We start from the raw sequence: 27,789 nt of genomic DNA on the forward strand, positions 1-27,789 counted from the left end.
CTAAACTGCAGGTGTCTAAGTTAAGCGTGGTATGAGTCCAATTTAAAATATTCACTCTTAATTACGGCTGCCTTTTTAACAAAAGGGCTGTAAAACGAGAGGTCTCTGGAGGTTATATAAGTTACATAAATTTTAATATGAGCTGTGTCCTTTAGCTGTAAAAGGGTCACTTGATCTTCATCGGTACTAATAAATCAAGACGTCTTAATTTAAAACGTTAAAATTAATTAAAATATTTATTATAAACCATTCCTTTTCACAGATTCAATTTTCCTAAAGTAAATATACATATAATATAATTTATTTAATATAGTGTAAAAAAAATATTTCTAAAATATTGATAACAAATATTTGTGTGGTAAACTACCACCTCGGCTATCTTTCGGCCATCGCATCATCGTAACACTTACTTTTTCCTTGTTTTATTTTGAAATTCAGTCAACAGAAATCTCGTTCGTAGTTCATTTGCACATCCGAACACAGTATTTAAGTAGTGACAATCAGTCACTGTTGCTTTGGTGTTGAGATTGATTGAGCAGGGCAACATTGCTGGCTTTGAGTCTAGCAATAGTGGCATTCGATACAGTAGGCAAACATGGTGACATGCAAGGTGTTGAGCTATGACTTGTACTTATATCACACTGATCGAGCAAGCGAAGTAGTTCGACCATGTCCGGACCACCTGCGTTTTTGTTTTTATGCCCTTCTTCCTTAGAATCTAAAGATAGACCAGTTGTAAGGTCCCACATTTGGATTGCACCGTTGCAATGACCAGTGAGAATAAAACGTGATCCCATTCTTGAGGGACCTTCGAACTCATGCACGCAAAACGATGTTATTGTAGAACCATCGACCGACTTTATTACACAAACACGTTCGCCATCTGAAGCGTACCGAACATATAGCTGGTCGGTTTCTGGGACAACTTTTTGTACGAAAATAGGTTTATCGTGCTTTCCACCAAATGGTCCAAAATCGTTCCCGGCTGAATAGGCGTAATTCGTATCAGTGGCTTCCAGAGAGACTATCTTAAATGATGCTTTGGGTGTCGAGCCTGGCTGAGTAGAGAGCATTCCACGGAAACGCGGAACACCCCATGTCCGAACGTGATTGTACTCACTGCATACGGATATAAGATATTTTTCCGAAAGAGTAACCTTTAAAATTGCAACAGAATATATATAAAGTAACTTACTTTATGTGCTTAATTGCTATTGGAATCTTACTTTGGTCACTGGACTTTGATGAACACTAAATGTTTGGAAAAGCTGAGGCCCATGGCCTACAGTTTCAGGATGTTGTACAATTACCCGCACTGAACCTGATTTCGTTCCATAAGCTATTTCTATCCAGTTTCCACTCAAGCCTGTAAGTTTTATTACATACAATATACATTAATTTTATGTTTAACTAGAACAAATTACTAATAAAAATACATTTAAAAATAAAATCTTTTGTATAAAGCTTATACAAACATAATTAAAGGAAAAGAAAACAAGTTTATTTTTATTTCAAACAAAATAATCAATCTGAAATATGCCAGCACCGGGTAAGTTTAAGAAGGCACACAAAAAAGCGATGAAAGTATTGAGTTCTGGTTTTGTTTTTACTTTTAGAGTTCTATTGAAAATTGTCACTTCTTCACTATTTCCATAAATATGGAATATTTCTTCTTTTTTCTAGGGGCAGCTAGTTTGTTTGCAACACTATTTACTTAATGTTCTGGCTACAATAATCTGAGTGTCGAACCAAGCTATGTAAAGGCATCCATTTTATAACTTGTATAGTCTCAGATTATACCGTGTTCAAGATTGTTTTGCTTCAAGTTTGATTTAGGGTTGCTTTTAAAGCGATTAGGAATGTTATAGTTTAGTAGCTGCATGTTGCATTTATATGATTACATTTTTTTACCTCAAAGATAATATATATAAAACGAGATCCGAAAAAGGTGATGCAAAGGCTAAATGGAATAGAATGGATTCAGTTTTTAAATGTGGCAAAGCTATGTACCTGCTAACAATAATTTCAAAACAGTTGTGAGGTTTCTTCGTCAACGTTTGTTAACTCAGTAAAATAATGGATTCACTAGTTATCGTGCAACCTTGCAACCAGTTTAACTAGTTATAGCTAGCCTCGAGGCCACCAAATTGGGCAATGCATGGTATGGTTCTAGAACAACAAGACTGATACAATAGACCAGCAGGGGTTCCCAATCTTTTTTAGTCGCGGAGAAATTTTTGCGTGAGAAATTTCACGCGGAGCACTTTCATGCGCATATGCTATTTTTCGTAGTTACATGTAGCAAATTAAATATCTTTTTAAGGAAGTTCATAATTATATTTTATGAATTATAATTATATGGAGTTTCTTTTAAGTGGGAATAATGTGCCTGCAAATTTTTGCATAAAGATGAAATATCTGTTTGAATTTGGAACAACTGCAACCGTATATCAGGCTCTGTATCGAGACGGGATCTATATTTTGTTTTGGGTCCAACAAATGCAAAGAACCCTGATTCGCACACGTATGTTGTTGCAAATGGCAGAAGAATTATTTTAGCTTTCTCTGGCAATAAACTGAACTCGTCTTTCAACTTACACCAGAATTCTGATAAAGACTTCTTTGTTGCAAAAAGTTCTTTTATCGAAGAATCTAATGTCAGGTCAATCAAGCACTCAAATTGCAGCGATGTGAGGGAAAGTGGGTTTTACATACGTTTTCCTTAATGTTCAGGTGTAATTCGTCTGGAAAATAGTATATGAAGCTATTCAGCAAACCTTCTAGGTAGATATAAAACTCATTTAAAATAGCAGCGGCAATGTCCAAAGCTATTTGTTCTTTAAATTCTTTGAGCATTGGGAAGCTGTCTAGGTTACGATTTTTAATAGATGCAGCCAAAAACTGGATTTTATTTTTAAATGTTTAGGTTTTCCTAAACGTATCTGAGAGATACGTCAATTTCCATAACCAACGCTCATTACACAACATGTCCCTCAAAACAAAGTTGTCGTCAATGAGGAAGGTTCTAAATTCAGCTCTTATTTCGAAAAGCTGCGTCAGTGTTTTCCCTACTTCCGAGTGAAGAAGTAAAGACGTATGTAGACTTCCCATGTCATCACACAATACTTTAAAAAGCCTTATATTCTTTGACCGTGATTAAATAAAGTTGATTATTTTCAAACTTTCGTCCAACTTCTGCAGAAGAGCAAATCTTCTTAAAAGGACTGTAGATATTGGTAGCGCACAAATTCTATTAAAATAGCCACCCCTGCAATCAATTTTTCATCCATTTGCATCAAATTTTGTATTTTGCTAAGTCTCCGGAACGGCGTCAACTAATTTTTGGCCTTTTCACCCAAGAAACATTCAACAATGTCTTTAACACATGGTTTTATTAAGTTTTCAGCAATGGTATGGGCTTTACCAGTTTGGGCTATTCGCAACTTACCAAGTAGGACGCCATCAACGCATTTTCGTTCACTGTCTTTGAGTATAAGTAATAATTGTATGAGATTTAGTAAGCTCAGCATACTTTTTTTTGAAGACATCAGTCCTTGCAAAGTGACGTTTAAGTTTTGCGGGAAACATAGCACTTTTCGGCAACACTTTGCCGCGAATTACGGTGTGAGGTTTGTTTTCACTTGTCTCAACAAATCCAAAATTTAAATATGATTCGTACTTCCTTTTAACTGATATTTTTTTCTGTAGCATTGATCACCGTAGAACTAGTACTAGGCAAATTGTCAAGCTCAATATCTTCAGAAATCTCAAACGCCGCTGTCTCTATCGCGTCATTTTCCTTCGCACTAAAGTAAGTATATGGAAAACCGAAATTGGACAAACAAAATAAAATCATTTAAATCATTTTGTGCGGTTAGTTGCTTAAAAAGCAGAAGTTTTTAACCAGGGTTTATTTTTTTACGTAAACTATCATTTTGTTTGGACATACCCGTCAGTTGGTTATTCTTCGGCAACTTCGGGTGCTTTTGCAAAACATTCATTTGATTTTTTTAAAGATCCAGACTTAAGCCAGCGATCCATTCGAAAATTGTATGATACAAAAGTCTTCCTTACAACTAAGAAAATTATATTTCTGTTTGTCTTTTCTCGGTATTCGAATGATTGTTATAGCCTGCAGGCCTACTTTGTCTGCCATGCCGTTGAAAAAACAAAAAATTATTTGAAATTTGCTGCTGATTTTTTTAAATATGAATTTCAAATCCGACTGCTGCGATAAAAATTACAAAACATCAAAAGCCCAAATTAACTAGTTACTAGTCCGTCTTGGAATTTTTATATTTTTTCAAATATTTCTGCGGAGCACTTGGATATTCTTGGCGGAGCACCAAGTGCACACTTTGGGAAACCTGGCAATAGACTATACAATGGGTGATATGAGAAATATTTTATCTGGGTTTTAATCCTCGTTATGTTGAGCTTTTTCTAGAACTCGTATGACAAATTGTTTTAAGAAAAATCTCATACAAATGAAATAGATCGCATTTTACAGATCTATCTCGCTTGAGAGATTTCTAAAGTAAATTTACAACTGCCTACTCATTTTGTTTCTGTTCTTTTTTGTCGGAAAACTCAAATTCTTCTCAAATAAAAGGAAATTGGAATTGGAATTTTTTTAATTAGCTTGCTGAATTTTTTTTTGTCGCCATAAATTACAAAAGCAAAGAAAAAAAAAACAAGTTAAATTGACTTTTAGAACTGGTTCAATAGAACGCCGAAAGCAGACCGCTTTCTGTTTTACTTGTCAGAACACGGAAGGTAGCGATGCGTTCTGGCCCTACCGCGTTCTGTTTGACAAGGCCTTTATAGGTATACAACTCATTACCCAGAAAAAACTAACCGTCGGTTTTGCTACGATTTCGTGATCCTGTTTTTCATAGAGATTTCGGAATCAATCAAACTTCGGATTCATAATTAAAGTAAATCAGAGGACTGGATTATATTACCAAACAGCTTAGATGAAAAAACGCGCCGAAAAAATAATTCGGTTAAAAAAGCATACATACTATAAGTCTGTTTAAATAAAATGTAAGTCACGTTGCAGTGTAGTCGATTTGTTGCGTTTTTTCTATTTTATCAACTTTTGGCGTTTAGTACTTAGTTATTATGAATTGCTGTTTACAATTTTCAGAGGAGGTGTGGTAGGGCTGGATAATGCTCTTCAGTGAACCGGGACCTACAACGTAAACTCCAGCTTCACAGACTAGAGAGGGGAGTTCGAAAGTAAAGGCTAGTCGAACTCCAGGTTGGGTGGGTACGGCCATGCTGCAGCAACAGCCGCAGCGTTCCCGAGGTGTGTCAGGTCCAGCGTGAATGTCGTGTTATCTGGTGATATTGTGTCTGGTGATAGTGTGTCTGGTGATGGGGTGTCGGTCGCAGTGTTTCGATAGTCCTGTTTTGGTTTTGTGGGTTGCCCTGTGGTTGGTATGAATGTTTCAATGTGTGTTGGTTGTCGTGTGTATGTCGGTTGGTATTTTTGTTCTTTAAGGGTTATGTGTATGTTATGTATTGGTATCGTTCAAGTTTCAAGAAATTTTAGTTTTAAAAGAGCTTGGCCGAGCATCGCGAGCATGTCATCGCCTTCATAGTGGACTTTCTATCCCAACTCCCACACCCCCTTTTCCCATCCTTGTTCTGGCCTACCCTTATGGGATAGTCATTGAATCCTGCGAGCTCCTAACCTATTCTCAATCCTAAATCCCTTCCTTATTGCCTCACATTTAAATACATGCTAATACCACTTTGGTGGAATTGACATTGCCCTACAAAAAGGTCTGTTCTTTTTCTAACTATTTACAACTATAAAATTTTTCCTTGTTGCTTGGGAGAAGAAAATTGACTTAAAAAGAATTGTCATTGAAATTGGATCAAGAATTTTCATTTCACAATAAGTCAATGTTTTGTGTCTGCTCTCTTTGCGTTTCACCCTTTTGTTGAAAAATAAAATGAATATTTGATTCAGGACACACTTAGATGAATTTTTACTCACCGCTTAAAAAGGTTTTGTAAAGGATGCCAACAATATTTAATAATTGCTAAAATGACAACTTTAGTTATCAAATTATTTAGAACACTGTTGTCCAGTAAATTATGGTCTATATGAAAGCATTCCAAGATTCGAACAGTTGTCTAAATATGCCATATTTAGGAGCTAAAATACAATAGCTTAGATGGTTTTTGCTGCATTTCGCGCAGAAATTGTTTTGAAACGTTGCTTTTTCCAAAAACAAAACACACTTCTCTTGTCTTCATTTCTATTAATGCGAAGAACGCTACAAAACTTTAAAAATCCAGAAAATGAGAGAGGATCTAATATGTAAAAATGTCGGGCTTTTTTTGACGCAGTTTTTTCGAACTCAATTTCCGGGAGTCTCTTATTTCTATCGTTATCAATCTGCATTTCTCGTATTTGGATCTTATAAAGGCGTCAACAAAACTTAAAGATTGTAGAGACAAAAAAGGTTTGGTTCTTGAATTTAAGGAAATAGTTGTATTAACATAATTTGTCTAAAAAAAAAATTAAACAAAGTAAGGTAAGTAAACAAATAAGTTGGGTCGAAAAGTTTTGTAGCCGTCAAAAGTTACACGTTTCAAAACTTTTATATTAATAGATATGAAACGTTTATTATGTTTTCACTTAGCCATTAGTTTAACAAAAGTGTCACTTGATTTTTTGGGATATTTGTATTATTGAAATTCATGTTTGAATCTCAGTTCTAGAGCATCCAAAGCAAATTCACTTTAAAAGTAGATTTATTTAATTTTTTAAGATCTTTTGTATTCAACAGAAAACCAATTTTGAAAGAAATGAAATGCATGACTGGGTCGCAAGAACTTGATAATTTCTTCTAAAAAGTCTGTTAAAAAATATTGCCTATATTTTAAGATTTAAAAATGTACCTCCAAAATAAGTTCTTTTCAAAAATTTAAATGCCATTTTATTTGTCAAAAAATTTAGATTTACCTATTTTTTCAAAAATCATTTTAAAATTTGTCTTAAAAATATTTTTGGTATAAGCACTAAATAAAGAGCTTATAAATATATGAACATTTTACATTCAAATTTCGTAAAAAATGTTGTCCCCTTTCTAAAATAACGAGTTTTGCAAACAAAATTAGTATTTTATTTCAATTTGATCATTGACAAGAGCTTGCACAGAAAGAGATGAATTTTGAAATCGTTCCATTAGTTCTTGATTTTTTTGAGGTGTACCCTTCTGGAGCAATACGAAAATATGTTTTTCTTGTAGAAAGAAGCCAAATTAAGAACACACAATTTTGAGAAAGTTTTAGAAAATAAAATATGTTTGAACCAAAAAATTTGTGCGGGGACTGCTGCCCTACACTAATCAGCTGAAAATCTTAATTTCAATCAGAACAATTGTTTGGACTGTTGGGGCCAGGAAAGACAGACAGACGGAAGAAATAGGGGTTCCAGCTTTTTTCGACTTCTCTACCGTGCGTCGTGATGTCACATTTGATTAAAAACTCTAGTTTGAAATTGTTTACTAATGCAAAACTTGCTATATAGTTCCTATATGTCGCAGTAAATATCACTTCCATAATCACTATTCATGTGTGTCGAAAAAATGTAATATTAAAATTGAAGGCTAGTTTAAGGAATTCAAAGGCTACTTAATATAAAATTGATGATCTCTTATTCAAGGTTTCTTCTTAAGAACCTGAATATTTGCTCTTTTTCTTAGAAACAAATTTTATGAAAATAATTTAAAGCATGACTAAAGTTTTTTCAAGTTCTAAATTGAGCGAAAATAAAAATTTTGAGTTGCAGCAAACCACTTTTTTGTGAATGTCGTTAAATTACTAATAAGTCTTTAAATGAAATCTTTACTTATACAACTTAACTGTATAAGCTTTTTGGCTCATATGACCCCCCCCCCCTGGATCGACAATTGGTCAAAAGTTGATAAATTTGTGCAGTGTTTTTAGAATAGGGCTGAATATCCGATTCATATTATGTTCCTGGTCCAATCTTCAGTCAAAAGTAGTACTTTTAACAACAAAGTTTAAGGAAGTAAAATACAAATGTTGTTTTCATATACAAAAAATAAATAATTCAAAATATAATAGGGGTCATATACATTAACGCAATACGATTTCATTTGAATTGAATGCAATTCCTACAAAAAGCAACAAAATTATCTCCCAGGGGGGGTCATGACCCCTACGACCCCCCCCCCCTGGATCCGCCATTGATTCAGGATGAATTGAATAATTTTTTTGACGTAACAACAATAGTTTACAATTGTTTAAAAAGGAACAAACCTTAATTATCGCCAAATGTTTGGTGCAATGGCGGATCCAGAGGGGGGTCGTAGAGGTCATGACGCCCCTGGGAGATAAGTTGTTTGTATTTTTGTAGGAATTTCCTTCAATTCAAAACTAATCGTATTGACGCAATGGATATGACCCCTATTATATTTTGAATTATTTAATATTATTCCATAAATAGTGAACATTGAAGTGATTTTTACTTGCGACACATCGTAAAAAAATTCGAATCAAACATAAAATTACGGTGTTAGAAAAGTCAAAAAAAGTGGGTCCCCCATTCCATACGTCTGTCTGTCTGTCATGGCCCCTTAAGGACTGTGTCGATTGAAACTAAGCCGATTAGCTTAAGGCGTTTTTTTTTTTCATGTTTTAACGCTAAAAATAGCAGAAAATACATTTTTTTGGTGTAAATTCGAAAATACGAACATTTTTCAGAAATGAACCGATAGATTTTTTTAGAACTTTCTCTAATTTTTTTCTTAGTTCGGCTTCTTTTTACAAGAAAAATATATTTTGGTATTCCTCCAGAAGGGTACCCCCATAGAGTAGTTATTTTGCTTTAAAATTTTATCAAGAACTTCAATAATCTTGTCTTTTAATGCAAGCTCTTGTCGATGGTGAAATTTTTTAAATTGATGATGATTTTTGATGATCGAAAATGTCATTATTTTTTTTAATGGCATTTATATTTTTGAGAACATTTTTTGTTTGCAGGTATTGACACCGGACAATATATTTCTTTCTGTTGAATTAATCTTTTAAGGTCGTAACAAATTAAAGAAATCTATATTTTGAAGGAATTTGCTTTTGATGTTTGATTTAAACACGCATTTCAAGAATATAAATGTCCCAAAAACAGCCAAATTGACACTTTTGTTAATCTAATTTCATATCAATTAATATAAAAGCTTTGATTCTCTTGAGAACTGAAGTGAAAAGAGATTCTGAAACGTATAATTTGTGACTGCCACACAAAAGTTTCTTCCCAGCTTATTTGTTTGCCTTAGTTTATTTTTACTTATTTGATTAAATTCAAGAACCAAACATTTTTCTCTCTACAATTTTAAAGTTTTGTTGACTCCTTTAAGATGAAGCATCAGGTCCAATCTACGAGTAAGCAGACTGGTAGCGATAGTAATATAATAGACTCCCGAAAATTGAGTCCAACAAAAAAAAAAAAAAACAGAAAATTCTTGATACCAGATTCTTTCTCATTTTCTGGGGTTTTGGAATTTTTGTTGCGTTTTTCGCATTAATATAAATGAAAATTTATTTTGAAAGAAAGAAAAGTTTCAAAGCAATTTCGTACATTTCTCCATGAAAGCAATAAAAACCCTCTTAACTCAGAAAACTGTTAGAATCTTGGAATGCCTTTATATGAAGAAAGTCTACTAAATTAAATAGTTAGACTATACCTTGCTGGACAAAAGCGTTCTAAAATAATGTAATAACTAACGTTGTCATGCACATTATGTTATTAAAATTTTGTTAGCCTTCTTTAAAGAACATTTTTAAGCGGTAAGTAAAAACTCGTCTATATGTTAAGTGCGTGACCCCCTCCCCCCTGATTAAAAATATGGATCAGCCCTTGGTTTGTAGTAGACTTTAGACTGAGATTTGTCTCATTGCAAATGCTTAATCTCTCTATTTGAAGCACTATACGAATGTGGAATGCTTTACCAGACTCAATATTTCCCACTCATTACAATGTGGAGACATTCAAAACCAATGTGCATCGGTATCTCCTTTCAAACCCTATCCTCCCTTCCTTATTACTCGTACTGTGTATAATCATTATAAGGGTATTCATATCCCCTTCAGTGCGCGTACAATATAAGAAAAAAACCTCAGAACTCATTCTCACGAGATTAAGCAAATGGATTCTTCATACCACCCAATATCTCCTTACTAAACAACATTTGAGGCAAATGTGATCTTTTAGATTCAATAGCCGAAAGGACTATTGTATCGAAAATTATAGACACCATACAAATGAGTAAATGATGTTGAATGAAATTGTATATTTTTGTATCGAACACTTTTCATTGCATAGAAAGGCGATGAACAAAATACAATTTAGTTAGCATGACAAGTTTTTGCGGCTAATCGTTAAGAGATCTTTTAAAAGACTCTTTGCACAATGGATAGATGAAGTTGATAGATAGTATGTATTTCTTAAGTAATGCTATGACCAGCAAATCTTTTTTATTTTTACTTTAAATTTATTTAATTAAATAAAACGTTTCAAACCAAAACAAAAAAAAAAAAAACAAATCCATGAACAAGAATTAAAAAAAAAATAATTTATTATGCAATTTATATTACCTTCGAGTTCTCTTTCCGTTGCTGGCATTTTCCATTAATAAATTCGAATAAATTTTAATAAATAAAACAATTTCAGTTTTTGGAAGGTTGAAGAAAAATTTTGATTTAAGTAAAATTTTCATAGAAATATAAAACAAAATAAAAATTAAACATCACTTATATTTAATTAATAAATAAATTGAGTCGCGCATCGGCTTGTTCGGAAATGTAGTCTTTTAATCCTCAACCATTAATCTGGGTGTGTTTTAGGTTTTCGGCGAACAAGAAAAGGGCCTACAATTGTCTGCCTTAGCATTTTTTAGGTGGTTTTCATGGCAGGGAATAAATATTTTATGATATTCACGAAACATGGTATGTTTAGAAATTGTTTAAAATGGCAAACGTTTGCGTGAAGGCTCTTTTAATTCATTTGTTTGGTTAATATTCAAATATGCCAAAAATAAGCAACAAAAAGAAATGACTCTAAATATATTAACAAATTTTACTCAATTTACAACTATTTGAAATTCGGATAAAAATGATGATACAAAATTTGATAGTTAATTGAACAAATAGTAAACTTATCCAGTGTTTTACATCTTTGCGTGAATACCCTTATAATAAATGCAAAAGACTATAATAACAGTTATAATTTTCATTGGAAAAATTAAGCTTTTAAATTCCGACCTAAACAGCGTCGCACAATGAGGAATAAAATATCTCATGGAATTTAATGCCTCGAAAACCCAATGCAGTCTTGTTTAGTTAAAGCGATATATACCCCCCTTACCAGTATCCATGGATGGCGCTTGCATCAATGAGTCTAAAAATCTCGATATTCTCGGTATATAGTGTATCACCAATCACGTTTGGATTGCCTTAGGCGATGCAAGAAAATTGTCTCCCAGTCGGATCTGACTGTTATCTACAAGACGTCCAAAGCTTGAGTATAGCGCCCTTCTCTGGGCTGGTGCTTAGGCAACTTACTTAAGCCTCTTTGGCAGTATTGAGCATAGAGCATTTAAATTGATTTGTGATAATATCATCATTGGCTCAATTACGCGTCGCTTCAAAATCGTTGTTTCTTGTCTTATTCTTTTGTACCGTTATTTTAACAGTTTAGAAAAATAGCCAGGTGCAGTAATTCTTTTAAAAAGATTAACTCTAATACTCAAGCTTCTAGGAATGCTTTTTAATGTACTCTCGAACCATTCGTTCTTCAGCTGTTCTACGCGAATATGGAATTTCTTACCACTATCTTTACCAGTCATTGCAATATTAAGGAATTCAAAACCAATGCGCACCGACACATCCTTCATAATAAGGGTACCAATATCAGTTTCAGAGTGATTTTGAAACTTCTGTAAACGAAAAAGCAACATGCTTAAAGTTTCAGAGCCGTCGTATGGTGGACCGCACTGGACAAGATGGTAAATCTAAATAAGCTCATCAAAGTCCAGCAGTCAGCAGGTATGTGCATCACAGGAGCACTTCGCACAACACCAACCGCAGCACTGGAAGTGCCTTTAAACCTAACACCACTTGACATTTTCTCTAAAAAGGTGGCTGCCAACTCATGTGTAAGGCTTAGAACCACCTCTCAATGGACCAGTAACAATACTGGACATACTACTATTCTAGACAATTTCAGATCTATCCCAGATCGCTTAGACTATACCATCCCAAAAATGGTATTTGGTAAAAGATTCCATGTGTCCATCCCTTCAAGATCCGCCTGGGAAGAAGAGGGACCCCTGGAAGACGATGCGGTACACTTCTATACTGACGGTTCAAAGGCCGATCACGGAGTTGGAAGTGGTATCTTTTCAGAACAACTGAATCTCAGTCTATCCTATAGACTTTCCAATCAATGTAGTGTATTCTAGGCAGAAGTAATGGCGATTAAAGAAGCACTTTCCTGGCTCAAAGAAAACGTTATATCTTGTAAGGATATACGAATCTTCTCAGACAGCCAAGCCGCTCTTAAATCTCTCGCGTCTGTCTCCACAAACTCTCGAACAGTCCACGATTGTCAATCATCTCTGAATGAGATGACGGAACAGTTTAACATTCACCTCATTTGTGTGCCGGGCCACAGAGACATTTCGGGAAATTGCAAAGCCGATGAGCTCGCCAAAAACGGAACACTTCTGCCTAATGTTAGACAGAAACATAACATAGGAACACCACTTGCTACATGCAAATATCTTCTCAAGCAATATGCTCTAGAAACAACAAATGCTAGATGGTCACAAAGTACCACCTGCCTAGCAACCAAGCAAATATGGCCAAGTATTGACTTAAAACGGTCAAAAAGCTTTATATCACTGAGCAGACAAAGTATAAGCTATACAATTGGAGTAATAACGGGACACTGCCTCATAGGAAGACATGCTTTGAGGATAGGGGTCTACCCAAATGACTTCTGTAGAAGCAGCATGGACGAGGAGGAAGAGGAAACAGTCCAACACCTTCTGTGTACATGTCCAGCACTCTCCATTAGAAGGAATTACTTTCTCGGTAATCCTTTCTTCGATAACCCAAGTAAACTGGCAACGATTGACACAAAACGTCTCTCTAACTTTATTAAAAGTACAAAATGGTTTGTTTAAATTCATTACTCTCCCATGAGTAACCTCATTAGTGGTATCACAATGGACCCTTGAGGTCTACGTGCGTCAATGACATCTGGACAGCCACTCCAACCAACCTAACCTATGCATCTTCATTTCAACACCGACATGACCTACTTCGTTGTTCTCATTTATGACAATCCCATGGTTAAACATAAATATTCAGTTAAATTAGAAGCTTGTTGCATTTTACTCTACTATGGCCGTAGAAAACTTTTTCGTACTGGGTTTTTGTACTTAAACTTATTGCAAAATTATTCATGATTTTCTATTAGGTGCCAGTTAGGGGCCGGTTATAGCTATCAGTATAATACATCAGTAAAATTTTTGTTTTTATAGTTTTTGTACAGGTTCTAGAGTTATTTCAATTTAATAATTTTTTTAAAAAAGAAAAAATGCATTTAAAGTTTTATTTAATTTATAAATCCATTTTAATTTTTTTAATGATGAAATTTTATTTTACTGAACAGCTGAGTGCCAAAAGCCAAACAAAATTCCATTTCGTTTTACTATTGGTTGGTATTCCAATTGCTTACTGTTCCGATCGTATCATTAAAAATTTTGCTGATGGAAGCTATAATTGTCTATGGCACGAAACTCTATGTTATGATCGAAAGAAAACAACAATTTAGATTGAGATAAACGCTCATCAGTAAAACATTCCAGATTCCCCCTGTTTCGGCACTCCTAACATGGCCAGAGTACCACTCACTAAACCTTTCAGTGATGTACTCAAAGAGCCTAAAAAGATCATAGTAGCGGTCATTGATAGGAGCAATATTGATGGCACGATTACTTCTGACCGTTGGCAGATGGTGAAACTGGGGCTCTCGGCTGGCTTTCTCAAAGTCATGAGAGAGCATCCGGGTCCACCACCAGTAACAAGCGATTGGGGTTGGCATCAAGGTCATGTCAAACTCATCGCTTGTAACGATCAGAGGTCGCGCGATCTATATACGCTTGCTGTCGGCATGCTGGGCGAAGCCTGGCCAGGCGCAAAACTCGAGGTCGTTGCAAAGGAAGATATTCCTTGCAGGCCGAGAGCTCGAGCATGGATCCCGATAGAACCCTCTTGTCCAGATGACATTAGCGCAATGATAAGGATCAGCAACCCGAACCTCCCTTGTCACGACTGGAAGATCGCGAAACTGGAGGAGCCAAAGGGTCTTTATAGAAGTGCGATTATCTTAATCAATAAAGACTATGTGGCTTCTCTGGCGCGAGATAAGGGCGTGATAAGATACGGCTTCGAGTCAGTCACGCTCCGCGTATATAAAAAAGATGAGGCAGACGCTTCATGCGAGCCTCCACAACCTCCTTCGAAGGCTGTGTCGCAAGACGTAGTAAGTCCCATTGCTGCTATCACCTTCCCATCCTTGGATGTTGTTGATGATCTACCTGGGCCCTCTTCTGTCGCAGTACAGTCTTCTTCCGAAGCTGTGCAGCAAGACGTGGTGGGTCCCAGTGCTATCATCACCCTCCCATCCTTGGATGTGGATAAAAATGTGGCGGGCCCCTCTTCTGTCGCAGCACAGTCTTCTCCCAAAAACGTCAAAGGTTTATCCCTAATGGAGACCGACGACTCAATCGACAAAGCTTTTCCCAGTGAGGAAGAAGATGAACTATTAGGTTCCTCTTCGTCTGATCTGGATGAGCTGGATTTAACAGTGGTGGAGGTTAATCTGCCTATTTGTAGCCAAAATGCTGCAAATACTACAGATTAACCTCCAACACTCTAAAACGGCTTCGGCCTCCCTTCTTCTCCGCCTGACAAAAACTGAAGAAGATGTCATTCTCATCCAAGAACCTTGGATTGTGAAATCCCTGGTTCGAGGATTGAGAACTCCTGGCTACTACGTACTATATGTCACAGAAAAAGGTAACCCAAGGTCCTGCATACTAGTAAAACGTAATCTAAATGTATTTTTACTCCCTCATTTCAGTGATAAAGACGTCACCACAGCCAGTATGGTAATAGACAACCATACCTACTGGCTGGTATCAGCATATTTGGGCCACGACCACCAGGGTCTACTGCCTGGTACCATTCTTGAGAAGACGGTCGCTGAATCAACAAGACAGAAAACAAACCTAATTATCGGTTGTGATCCCAATGCGCACCATACTACATGGGGTAGTACCGATATAAATAACAGAGGTGAGTCTCTTTTTGATTATATTCTAACAAGTAATCTGGTAGTAAGTAATGTAGGTAGTGAACCAACCTTCGTCACAAAAAATCGACAAGAAGTTTTAGATCTGACTCTTGTCTCGTTAAATCTCTCAAATATTGAATTGGAGAGTATCAAAGGAGAACTCGTTCTCCGACCATAGATACATCCAATTCTCACTTATTGAAGAGACCCCAAAACCGATCCAATTCCGGAACTATAGGAAAACAGATTGGCCAAAATATAGGGCGACTCTGAAAAATCTGATTAAACCAGAACTTTCGGATCCGACCTTGTGCGCTCTTGAACTCGATCAAAAGGTCGATGAACTTACAGCAGCCCTCAATAAAGCCATGGAAACTGCCTGCCCCCTCACAACAGTGCGAGGAAAGAAGAAACCATATTGGTGGGCTGCTGAACTAGATATACTCAGGAGAGGTTGTAGAAGGCTTTTCAATCAAGCGAAAAAGACTAGACATCCCCAAGATTGGGATTCCTATAAAGAATCTCTCAAAAAGTATAAACTAGAATTGAGAATAGCCAAAAGATCCTCATGGAGATCCTTCTGTAACTCAATAGAAGAATTCGCGGAGGCATCAAGGATAAGGAAGATTCTCTCCACAAGTCCAACCATGCCTAGTTGTCTTAAAAAATCAGATGGTACATGGACTAACTCTTGCGAAGAAACGCTAAACCTGCTACTAGACACCCACTTCCCAGATAGCTCCCAATCCGTTAATACAACATACAGTCCTGGGTCGGGTATTAACTTAATTTTTCCTCAAGGTCTGGTTACAAAAGAAAAATTGACATGGGCTCTGAATAGTTTCAAACCTTACAAATCTCCAGGTCCAGATCAAATCATACCAGCTGAGCTAAAATATACCATTGATATAACTTCGCCCATCATTGAGATGATCTTTAAAAGTTGTATAAATCTGGTCTATATACCTCGGCGCTGGAGAGATGTAAAGGTAGTTTTCATTCCCAAGGCGGGAAAATACTCGCATGTCAACCCTAAGGATCTAAGACCTATTAGCCTATCATCTTTCATTCTCAAAACTCTGGAACGATTGATCGATATCCATATACGTAACAACATTGAGAAGGGACTATCAATGTCTCAGCATGCTTACTGCAAAGGGAAATCGGTAGAAACAGCCTTGCACACTCTGGTAAGAACTATCGAATACTCCCTAGATAAAAAGGAATACACTATGGTGGCCTTCTTGGATATTGAGGGCGCTTTCAACAACGTTGACACATCTGCTATCACTTCTGCTATGACGACCTTAAACGTCGAATACTCAATCTGTGAGTTGATTAATCTAATGCTAAAAAGCAGGATCATCAACTCCAGTTTGGGAGATTTTTGCACAAAAAGGTCTGTCAGTAGAGGCACTCCGCAAGGTGGTGTTCTGTCCCCTCTCCTGTGGAACATAGTGGTTAACCAACTACTTATATCCCTTGAGATGGATGGCTACAGAGTGGTTGCGTATGCCGATGATGTTGCTATCGCTGTCACAGGGGAACATCCTAATACACTGAGAGACCTCCTCCAAAATGCACTCAATATGCTCACTAGATGGGCTGACTTAGTATTAATCCTCAAAAAACAGACCTCGTCCTTTTCACACGGAAATACAAGATCCCAGTAATTGTACCTCCTTCGATAAAAGGTATACCACTAATTTTTACCAATGAAGCCAAATACCTTGGTCGGATATTGGACAAAAAATTAAGTTGGAAATCCAATATACAGGAAAGAGTTAAAAAAGCTACAGTAGCTCTTTTCCTTTGCAAGAAAGCTATAGGAAGCAAATGGGGTTTTCAACCTCGCATAACCTACTGGCTATACACATCGGTCATCCGACCAATACTTATGTACGGGGTTGCAGTATGGTGGACTGCACTGGAGAAAGTCACATACTGCGACATACTCAGCAGAGTTCAGCGCACTGCATGTCTCTGCATAAGCGGGGCATTGAGAACCACACCCTCAGCAGCGTTAGACACTCTCCTCCATCTGACACCCCTCGACATCTTCAGTAAACAAGTGGCAGCGAGTACAGCGATAAGACTCGACGCCTCATCTCAATGGACCAACAACAATGTGGGACACTCCATCATTTTGAACCTCTTTGGTTCTATACCAAAGTACATAGACTACACTATACCTAAACCCCTATTTGGAAAAAACTTCCAGGTATCCATTCCATCCAGAGATGAATGGGAGGACAAAAAACTCCTGGATAACAAAAGTATTCATTTTTATACAGATGGTTCTAAGACAAATGAGGGAGTTGGTGGTGGTGTGTACTCAGAAAAGCTTAATCTAAGCATCTCATTCCGCCTCCCTAATCATTGTAGCGTTTTTCAAGCGGAAATTTTGGCGATCAAAGAGGTTCTCTCCTGGCTAAGAGAAAACGTGATATCAACTTCTGATATCCGCATCTTCTCTGACAGTCAAGCTGCTATCAAATCCCTTGACGGTGTCTCGACCAAATCTTTGACGGCCCTCGATTGTCGATCGTCTCTTATGGAGATGGCGCAGCAATTTAACATTCACCTCTGTTGGGTGCCGGCCGGGCCACAGAGACATCACAGGTAATTGTAGAGCCGATGAACTCGCTAAAAATGGAACCGTCAAACCTATTTCACCTGAAAGGGAGAAGATAGGTATACCGATAGCTACATGTAAACTTATGCTAAAAGAAACAGCTTTTGCGATAGCAAATTCTAGGTGGCACAACTTACCAACATGCGCAGCCACAAAACTCATATGGCCTTCACTGGACCTAAAGCGCTCTAAAGACTTGCAGTCTTATTTAATAGAATTTGCTAAACAGATGAATAGTTATACAGTGAATAAGGATTTATGTAGGCTCTATGTAACGTTGCGAAAATTCCTATTTATAAAAAATTCTGCTATAAATTTTAGTTATACAATGCTTATATCAAAAAAAGTACCAAAAGTACTATAAAATCTGCTAGTTGTCATAACAACTAAAATATAACAAAATAATTCCAATTATTTGTATGATATTCTCTTTCGAAAATCTATATTTTTTTAAAATTCTTCGTTTCTTCGGCTCACGAGCTAAACTGGAGAGGCAGTGTTGTTTTTATTTTAATTTCAAAAAGAGAGGAGAGAAATCAAAATGATATTTACGAAATAATAATAACAATAATTTCCTTATGTAGGCTCTATTCAACCTCAAAACGCGTTTAGCTTATTATGGGACTATGCAACCTTGTATAAGTTTTATAAATAGCATTTTTGCGTTTAGAGGCATTATAGAGATTACATAACTTTATGTAGGCTCTATACAGCGTTTTTAAATAAGACTGTTGTTATCTCAAAGCAGACTTCATATTAGCTCCCTAATAGGTGTCCTTACAGGACACTGTCTTATAGGCAGACACGCAATACGACTTGGCGTAGCCTCAAATGACTTCTGTAGGAGCTGCATGGACGAAGAAGAAGAGGAAACAATCTCTCATCTCTTATGCACCTGCCCTGCTCTTTCACTCAAACGCAAACTTCATCTGGGGGACTACTCTTTTGATAATCCCAGCGAACTAGCTAAAAAGGATATTAAGTATCTTCTTCGCTTTATAAAAAGCTCAAAATGGTTCTACTAGTTAGAAGTAATTCTCTAGATTCATGTGGTATCACAATGGGCCTTTCTCTTGGCCTAAGTGTGTGGATTATAAATCCGCAGCCACGTTAACCTAACCTAACCCCCTGTTTCGAATTTTACTGATGGATTTTACTGATAGCTATAACCGGCCCTTAAGAAAGAGAGAGTATAGAACGTAGAATTACGTAGAAGGGACTCAAAGACGCAAACATTTAAAGATTTCTTTGTCCAAAGGTATTTTGGATTGAAAAGATTTGAACGTTTTCTCCAGTCCAAATATATTATTTCGATTGGGCTATTGATCGTACGTACAAAAGTACCACGAATGGATAAGGCGCCAGTTATAGCTATCATTGAAATCGATACGGGAAAATTTTTGAATTGATATTTGACTATGTTTTTCTTTCCCAAAGAATTTTTTTGAGGAAAAAAGTGTAATTGGGCATTTATTTTTCTCTAAAAATCTATTTTTCTATTTTCCGTTTATTTATGTTTCAATTTCACACAATTTCAATGACAGATTTCTGTCATTAAAAATTTTTCGGTGGCTTTCAATCAGGAAATTTTGTATCAATGACAGAAGCTTTTAATGATAGATATAAACGACCTGCCAAAAAAAATTCCAATGCTTGTTTTTATTGACGAAAACCAATGATAGCTATAACTGGCGCCTTACTTAAAATTTTGAACGAAACGCGTTTATCACAATACAGTATTTTTTAGCTGACCGGAGACTACAACTCAGGTAATTTCTAAATGTATGACGTAAAAGTTTAAACGTTGTTTAATATTTATTAACAATTATCTGCCGATTTTGCAAGCAAATTTAAGACTTCAAAAGCGTTCTATTTGGTCAAATATTAACCCCAAAAATTCTTCGTACGTAGCTATTGTACGTAAAAAAAAAAATCTTTGCATTATTATAATTCAAATCAAATCAAATGGGGTGGCGCAACAGTCCGTTGTGAACCAGGGCCTAGTGACTTACAACTCTCAACCATTACTGTGTGCGAGTACTGTTGTCAGGAATGGAAGGGACCTACAATTTTAGGCCGAATCCGAACGGCTAGTTTTGAGAAAGCACTTTTTCGTGACAAGAATTACTCTTGAAGGATTTGTCAATTCCTCGCAAGAGGCAGTACCCGTGAAAATTAATTTTTTTAAATTAAGGTAGCACAGGCAGGAATTGAACCCAAGACCCCTTGCATGACAGTCCAACGCACTAACCATCATGCCACGGGTACTACATTATTATAATTAAAAACTTAAATAACAATAATTCTTTTGTCAAACGTCTTGCATGAACATAACATGCATCCATATAAAGAAAATATACTATTATATTTATGCAATCAATCAATTAATAAGTTGGTACGCAGAATGGCAGGAGCTGGCTTTGTAGTGTGAAATGTCACTAGATCTGGATTTCAGTAACGTTGATGATTGCATGGTTAAACTGTATAAATTAATTGCAAGGGTTGATGAAAAACCTCGTAGTCGCTGTATAGAAGAAGCTTCATTTTCAAATCATAGATTAATTTACAAACATATCTGTCATAACCTTGGTCCAAATAACTATTTTAGAGATGAAAACAGTGTGGACTTTATTTCTATGCTGAAACTTCTAGTGGAGCTCCTGCATCTCAACTATATACCGCATAGGGAGGATCGACCCGGGCAATGCAGTTAATGCAACCGAAGGGAAAGAGAAGATGTTTTTCACTTCTTAGGAAAATGCCCTGTGCTAGTAGAAAGCAGGAATGCTTTCCTTGGATCTACAGACCCTACAGAAGAGGAAATGATAAGAATCTTAAATGAGATGACAGTGGAAAAACTTTTTATGTACTGCAAAGTGGCTAAAACTTACAGGGACAGAATAATCTGCGGAAGCTTCTGAAAATACAACGAAGTTAAAATTTATCTTGATTTTAAACTATACACAAATATGTTGGTTGGTTTTTCTTTTTGTTTAACAATTCTTGATTTTTAATGCAACCATTACTTTATATTACATTAAATTTATCTTGTCAACCTGGAAGACGGCATTGCCATGCTAATTGTGACTTTGTAAATGTATAATTATGTTAAGAAATAAATTAAATAAAATCAAATATAGTCAATAAAAAAATCTTCTATTTTTTGAAGCTTCCTAAAGATGCAGCAGAAAATGCTCAGGATATGGAAGGACAATTCCTGCAGACTATATAGCTGTTACAACAAACCGAGTTCTCTTAGGACGGAAAGGCATGAGTATTAAGTATTTAAGATTAACTAAGAGTGTTCACTATCAAATCTCTGGACTCTGTCTCTCTATAACAGTCCATAACTGTCGATCATCTCTAATGGAGATGGCGCAACAGTTTAATATTCACCTTTGCTGGGTGCCGGGCCATAGAGACATTCCAGGTAACTGTAAGGCTCGCTAGGAACGGTACAGTACAGCCCATCCTACCCCGTTTGGCAAGTACTGGCATACCAATCGCTACTTGTAAACTGCTGCTAATGCAAGACGCTGTAAGGAGGGTAGGCACCAGGTGGAACAACATCACTACGTGTCAGGTCACGTAAAACATCTGGCCAACACTAGATTTGAAACGTTCAAGGTGCTTGCCATCTCTAAGCAGATTGTATATAAGCTTGATAATAGGTGTCATAAACGGACACTGTCTAATAGGAAAGTACGCCACGTGACTAGGTGTATTCTGAAATGACTTTTGCAGAAGCTGTATGGACGAGGAAGAGGAAGAAACGGTTCTTCATCTTCTCTGCACATGCCCTGCTCTAGCTCGAAAACGCAAGAATTACCTAGGAGAATCATATAGGTATAATCAGCATCTCACGTTTCGTAAGAGACTCAAGATGTGGTATCACAATGGGCCATTAAACTGGCCTAAGTGTGTCCGTTTCCATCTTGGACAGCCACTATAACCTAACCTAACCTAAGAGTGTTCGTATGGGGTCAGGAAGTTAGTTGTAAGATATGATTTATTAGCCTAGTTTTATGAATTTTCGTTTAGCTTTAAGATGGTTTTAAAAATGTATTAAAACAAATTAATTTAATCAGTCAGGGCGAACCATTCAATATTCAACAATCCCGTTCTACCAATTTGGACAAAGAAAAGATTGCCATATTTAAGCAGAAGTATGACCTCAAAGCAGCTGGAGATAATTTGGTTAAGAGCATGCTCCAACTGATCTGTAAAATATGGTTGGAATAAAGTATGACCTATGAATGGAACCTCAGTATTGTTTGTCCCATCCTGAAAAATAGAGGCCCTCAAAACTGTACCAACTATAGAGAAATCAATATTTTTAACATCGCTTACAAAATCTTCTTTGCCGTATTATGTGAACGTCAAAAGCAAAAGAATCATAAACAACCCTATAGGTCCTAATAAGCGGGGCTTTAGACCTGGACATTCGGAAGTCGTTCAAATATTCACATAACAACAGAACTTGGAAAAAACCTAAAACATCAATTCGCGACCCACCATCTCTTCATCGATTTCAAGACCGCTTATGACAGCATCTACAGGGACGAATTGTATAGAGGCATGTCTAGTAGGGTGGGCTAAAAAGACATTTGATTCGCAGTACCTCACAAAAGTTTTTAATTACCTGTATGAGTAAATGTCTGAAAAAGATTTCTTTCGCGCATTCAATTCAAGCTTTTGAAAAGTTGCGAAAATTTGCTCGTCTTTGACTTTTTTTTAAATAATTAAATTCACTATTATCTAAACTCAATAGTTCCAAATGTTTAATTTAGCGTGTGAGAAACCAAAAAAAAATTGAAATCAGTAGTTTTTCAACATTAACAACTTTTTTATTTTACAACTTTTTGCTTAATTTTGAACAAAACTAGTAATGGTAAGTACCGCTTATTTCGATCTCCCCCTTGCGGTTTGAATAGTTAACATGGTCGCATTCAAATGTAAAAAATCCTGATCCTGGCCACCTTTCACATCCAAGGTGGTTGATTGCGGCTAATAGAGTACTCCAACTTTATGTAGGCATGGAAATACCCTTGAAGAGGTTAAGCAGTTAATACATTTTATTTTAAAATACTATATGCCTCTGTGGTTCAAAATTAAAACCAGCAAAAAGTTTACAGATGGTCCGAAATTGTTTCTGAACCCATCAGAACATCACGGCATCTATATCAAAACTTGCAAGTCATTGACTATGTGATTCAGCGGAACGCATTTTCGCTCATCCCGAAAATTTGCTTCTTGCAATGATAGTTGATGAAAGTAGATACATCAGAGAACTAGGTTTGCACCGAATTTGGAAAGCACGATCGCTTATAAAGGAAAAGCCAATTCGAAGTTTCAACACTTCAAGAATAAATTTCGTTGCTACAGACTGCAACGACATGATTTGTCGGAGGATCACGGATGAAGAAATTAAACAACTGATAGACTCTGGCACACCTTTGGCACCTGATTTTTTGATGATTTTTCTTGTCACACACAAGCAGTAGAACGGTATGTAAAGCTCGTTTCTGAAGCTTCAAAAAAGTGTGTGGAGTAGACGCAAGAGATGGCTTGATAAGAACCACCCTCCTGTCACGGTCCATTATGCCTGAATTTCTAACAAAATCGGACTTTAAAGTGCAAACTATTTAATAAAATTGTTTGTTTTTTGTTTAATTACTTTATTAACTGCTTTGCTCGAACCTTTAATTACTTAACTGCTTTGCTTGAACCTTTAACAATAAAAATTTATTAAATTCGTTGTTTTTTTTTCGTCATGCCTTAAACTCATCATTAGGACCTATTGCGTTTTCATAATAGTAGATTTTGTATATTTTTTTAAAATTTATTTTATTTGGAATTTTTGGTCAGAGTTTTACTCAGATAGAAAAAAAAACAAAGTGTTTTTTCTAGGTTTATTATCCCTGCCAAACTCTCTATAAAGGTTGGATACAACTTAACCGAACCTTTCCATATTAAAAAAGGTTTTAGACAAGGTAATGCGCTTTCATGCGATTTCTTTAACATGGTCCTTTAAAAAAAAAATAGTTCAGAGCTCCCACGTCAACACTAGAGGCACTATCTTCAAAAGTATGTCAAATTACTAGCATTATGCTGATGACACTGGCGTAATCGAAAGAACTCAACGTGATGTCAATGGGGCTTTTGTGAGTATTGAAGCAAAGGCGGCAAAAATGGATTAAATGGTTAATGAGGTATCACAAAAAGTACATGCTGTCAAGAAATGACCTACAACACCGAAATTTCGGTCAAAACGTCACTATCGACACACGAAACTTTAAGGAAGGACTTTGTCTTCTCTTGCTAATCGTTGTTTCTTTAGGCTAAGAAAGCAATCCAATATTAAAGTCTTCTCTCGAGCAACTAAAGTCTCGTTATATAAGACCCTTATTATCTCGTACAACTATAGGGTGCAGAAGCATGGACTATAAGAAAAGCGGATGAAAGCACCTTGCTTCTTTTCAAGTGAAAAGTTGTTCGCGTGACCCAAGGTCCCTTATACATAGAAGGTGAGGAAAGGAGATGGTGCAACGACGGGCTGCACAGAGATATAGACTTAGCCAAAAGGATACAAGTAAATTAAATTATGATCGATCAAATGTAAAGCAGACGTATTATACTATGACCTATACACAAGCCAAATGTAATATAATACAGTAAGAGTTAAATTACAATAAAACAAAATTATAATATAAAGACACATGTAACTTACTTGCTGTTTTTGAAGTCAAATAAACAGAAATGGCTGTAATGGGGTCTGATGCAGGATCCTTGTATAGTTCGGTCACCAACAAATCGTTATCTTTCATACGAAGGGGAAACTTTTGCATGTCTAAAAATAAATATCTCCAGCAATATATTTAAATCCCAAAATACCAAAAATCTTACCTATGTAGTATATAGATCCATTGTTGCACCCGAGCAAAAGAAATGATCCAGCACTATCGAATGAGAGAATCGGAACTAGATCCTGTATTTGCCAATGCTGAGTCATCGCATGCCAAACTCCAATCTTACCCGACGACGAGAGGGCCACCAGTTGGCTTCCAATGAAAAAGAAGTATTCGACGCGAACATTTAAGTTAAATGTTCCTATGTCAGTCTTGTTGCCGTCCTCCTGAACATTCCACAGCCTTATTTGGCTACCATATGATATGGCAATCATTTTACTCGGAACCTGATCGGCACACGAGAAGTTCACTTTCGATTCCATAGCTATGCGCTCAATGGTGGAGTCAATGTGTGGTGAAGTAAAAACCAGTTGCCAACCGTTGGAGTCTTTGAGCCGGTAGCAGGTAACAAAGTGAGCGTACGCAACTGAGATCCAGTTGTGATGGGCTTTAATAATTTGCACGCGCAAGGGGTCTACCCAGTTTGAAGTGAGTGTCGGGCTGAAGACCAGACTCACATCATTCTTAATCAGCTTATTTAGGTCAGCTGATGAATTTCGAGAGTGACGCATAAGATCTAGGGAGGCAGTTCTCGAGTGACCCGGATTGGAGGACCAAGTCCGACTGTCTTGTCTCCCTGCAAGACGAAGGTCCCACGAAGAGTTCCTCGAATGTGTTGAGTGCCTGCTGCTTCCACTCACACTAGCTGAGCTAGAAATTTCGGGAACTCGAACCATTGACCCAGGTCGTGCATTGGCAGCAGGACCAACCGCTTGCCCTGACTGTACATTTGTTGAACAAGTCGGGGCCTCTGCTCCTCCACACGACGATGAAGTCGAGTTGTTCGATGCTGTTGACGACGCAGAGTTCATTGGAATATCATTTGGTGGCAGAGTGGGTGGTGGAAGCAGGCCGTAAAACAATATATCACCACATGAGGAATGGGTGAGGTCTTCGCAGAGCATGAGACGTTTAATTAATGGCGTAATACCGTAGTATTCCGATTCGTGTCGCAAAGCTCGAACATCACACTTGCTAATATCGATGTCCTTGGTGCGAAGGTAGTTGAGAATTACAGAAAACAGAAATGGATCGCGGTCAATGAATATTGCCCCGTTTTCATCACGCAGGCTCGAGATGCGGCCACTCAAGAGTGCTGTGAAGAATGTGTCTGGAATCCATGTCAAGGTTTGTCGTGACGTAGAAAATCTGTTTTTGATTCAATAAAGAAATTGTTCAAAACAAAAGTCGATATGCCAAAAGGATTGCCGAATCCCTTTTTTTTAAGAAAAATGTATACGTAAATATTTACGTGTGGCAAATTGGGGACACTTACCTTTGTCCACCTACATTAAGGTTTATTATTTCACTTCCGTGTGAAAAATAAGACATTCTAATCTATCCGGGGCGGATATTATCGAGGATAAAAGTGCGAAAAATAAACTTAAACTCGAATTTTAGATGAAATCTATTTTATTGTTGACGTCGTCGTTGAAAAGTTCACGCAATTTCTTGTTTGTCAATTTTATACCAAAATAACGTGTAGAGAAGTGATGGTGCGACTCTACCGAATCGTTAGATTTTGGTTTTGTTTGTTTGAATGTGGGTATTTTTTGTATCCAGTGCTACCGACTATTAATTTACTACTTTCCTGTCCTATTTTGTACGTAATTTTTTCAATTACCGATTTTTCAATAAAAACAATAATAATTTCGATTAATCTGGACATTGGGTGTCTTATGGAAGTTTCACCTTGACTAAGCCGATGTATTTTTAGCAAAACTTTATGGCTGCATAGGATATATGTATATAAATATATATATTTAAATAATTACAAAAGACAGAAATATTTGTGGAATTAATTTCATTGCAATTTATTATCATAACCTGACCATCTTTTCGAAGCTAAATTTCATAGATGCTTAGTTGTTTAGTTGTTTAACGGCTTAACTTTCCATTACCGCAGCACGGATTTTGACCCCTCATTTATTTTTATTTTAAATTAATTTTCAAAGTTCACTTTTTTACATACAAAACACCTAGCTGTATTAGTACGCCGTGTTATTAATTCAAAAACGCTTATTTTACGCCCAAAAAATGAAATACAAAAAAGAAGGGTTAAGTCCGAAAAAGAAAATATTTTTTTCTATGACTTAAGTACTATTCACATGAGCACGACCAACGACCAACGAATGAACGAATATTCGTCGATTTTGACGTTTCTTTCACATGAGAGTTTTTAATTCGTCGCGATTGAAGCCACAGCCGAACACCATTCACCACCGAAACCAAAATAAGAATGATTTTTTAGGTTAAGTACGCGCGATTATTTTATTCGTTGCGAGTGTGGATTATGTGGAACGCGAATAAAGTTTGAAAGTTCGTATCAACTATAATTTTTTTCGCGACGAATAAATTTGTTTTCTTAAACTTATTAATATATTATATTGAAAAGTAAAAGTATGTATCATAAATCAAATGGAAACTATATTGCTATCGTTTTGTTAAGAATTTGTGTGGAAATATGTCTTCAAACGTATAAAAACTCATATTTTGTAATTCATTCGTCGTTCGTTGGTCGCGCTCATGTGAATACTACTTTAATGGGTTTTCCTCGCCTTAATATTTAAAACATGTTCTATTAAGACCCCTACCTAACTGTAAAAAAATTAGAAAGAAATTCGTGCTGCAGAAATGGAAAGTCGCCCCCTCATTTTTATTGATCGATATTGTAAGGGGGGGGTCCGTTACGGACAGCACAGCTAGATATTGGTCGTTTGGTGTTGTGTTGCCTGTAATGAAATTAATAAGAGGGTTGGGATGTGTTGAAATTTTCCTTA

General features: G+C 36.5%; 1 protein-coding gene across 2 annotated transcripts; it reads right to left on the reverse strand.

Moving 5' to 3' along the window:
- Positions 1-208: 208 nt before the first annotated feature.
- LOC129939021 (BTB/POZ domain-containing protein KCTD3) lies at positions 209-26,474 on the reverse strand. Of its 2 annotated transcripts, XM_056046879.1 has the most exons (6): positions 26,286-26,474; positions 24,948-26,158; positions 24,772-24,891; positions 10,639-10,659; positions 1,227-1,366; positions 209-1,157 (listed from the first exon to the last, which is right to left on the reverse strand). In XM_056046879.1, the coding sequence occupies exons 1-6, from the start codon at positions 26,339-26,341 to the stop codon at positions 501-503; spliced, it is 2,205 nt and encodes a 734-aa protein (XP_055902854.1). In that variant the 5' UTR covers positions 26,342-26,474; the 3' UTR covers positions 209-500. The 2 variants fall into 2 exon arrangements, with proteins under 2 accessions (XP_055902854.1, XP_055902855.1); XM_056046880.1 differs by lacking the exon at positions 10,639-10,659.
- Positions 26,475-27,789: the final 1,315 nt, after the last annotated feature.

The sequence above is a fragment of the Eupeodes corollae genome, chromosome 1 (assembly GCF_945859685.1).
Source record: "Eupeodes corollae chromosome 1, idEupCoro1.1, whole genome shotgun sequence".
Lineage (NCBI taxonomy): Eukaryota > Metazoa > Arthropoda > Insecta > Diptera > Syrphidae > Eupeodes > Eupeodes corollae.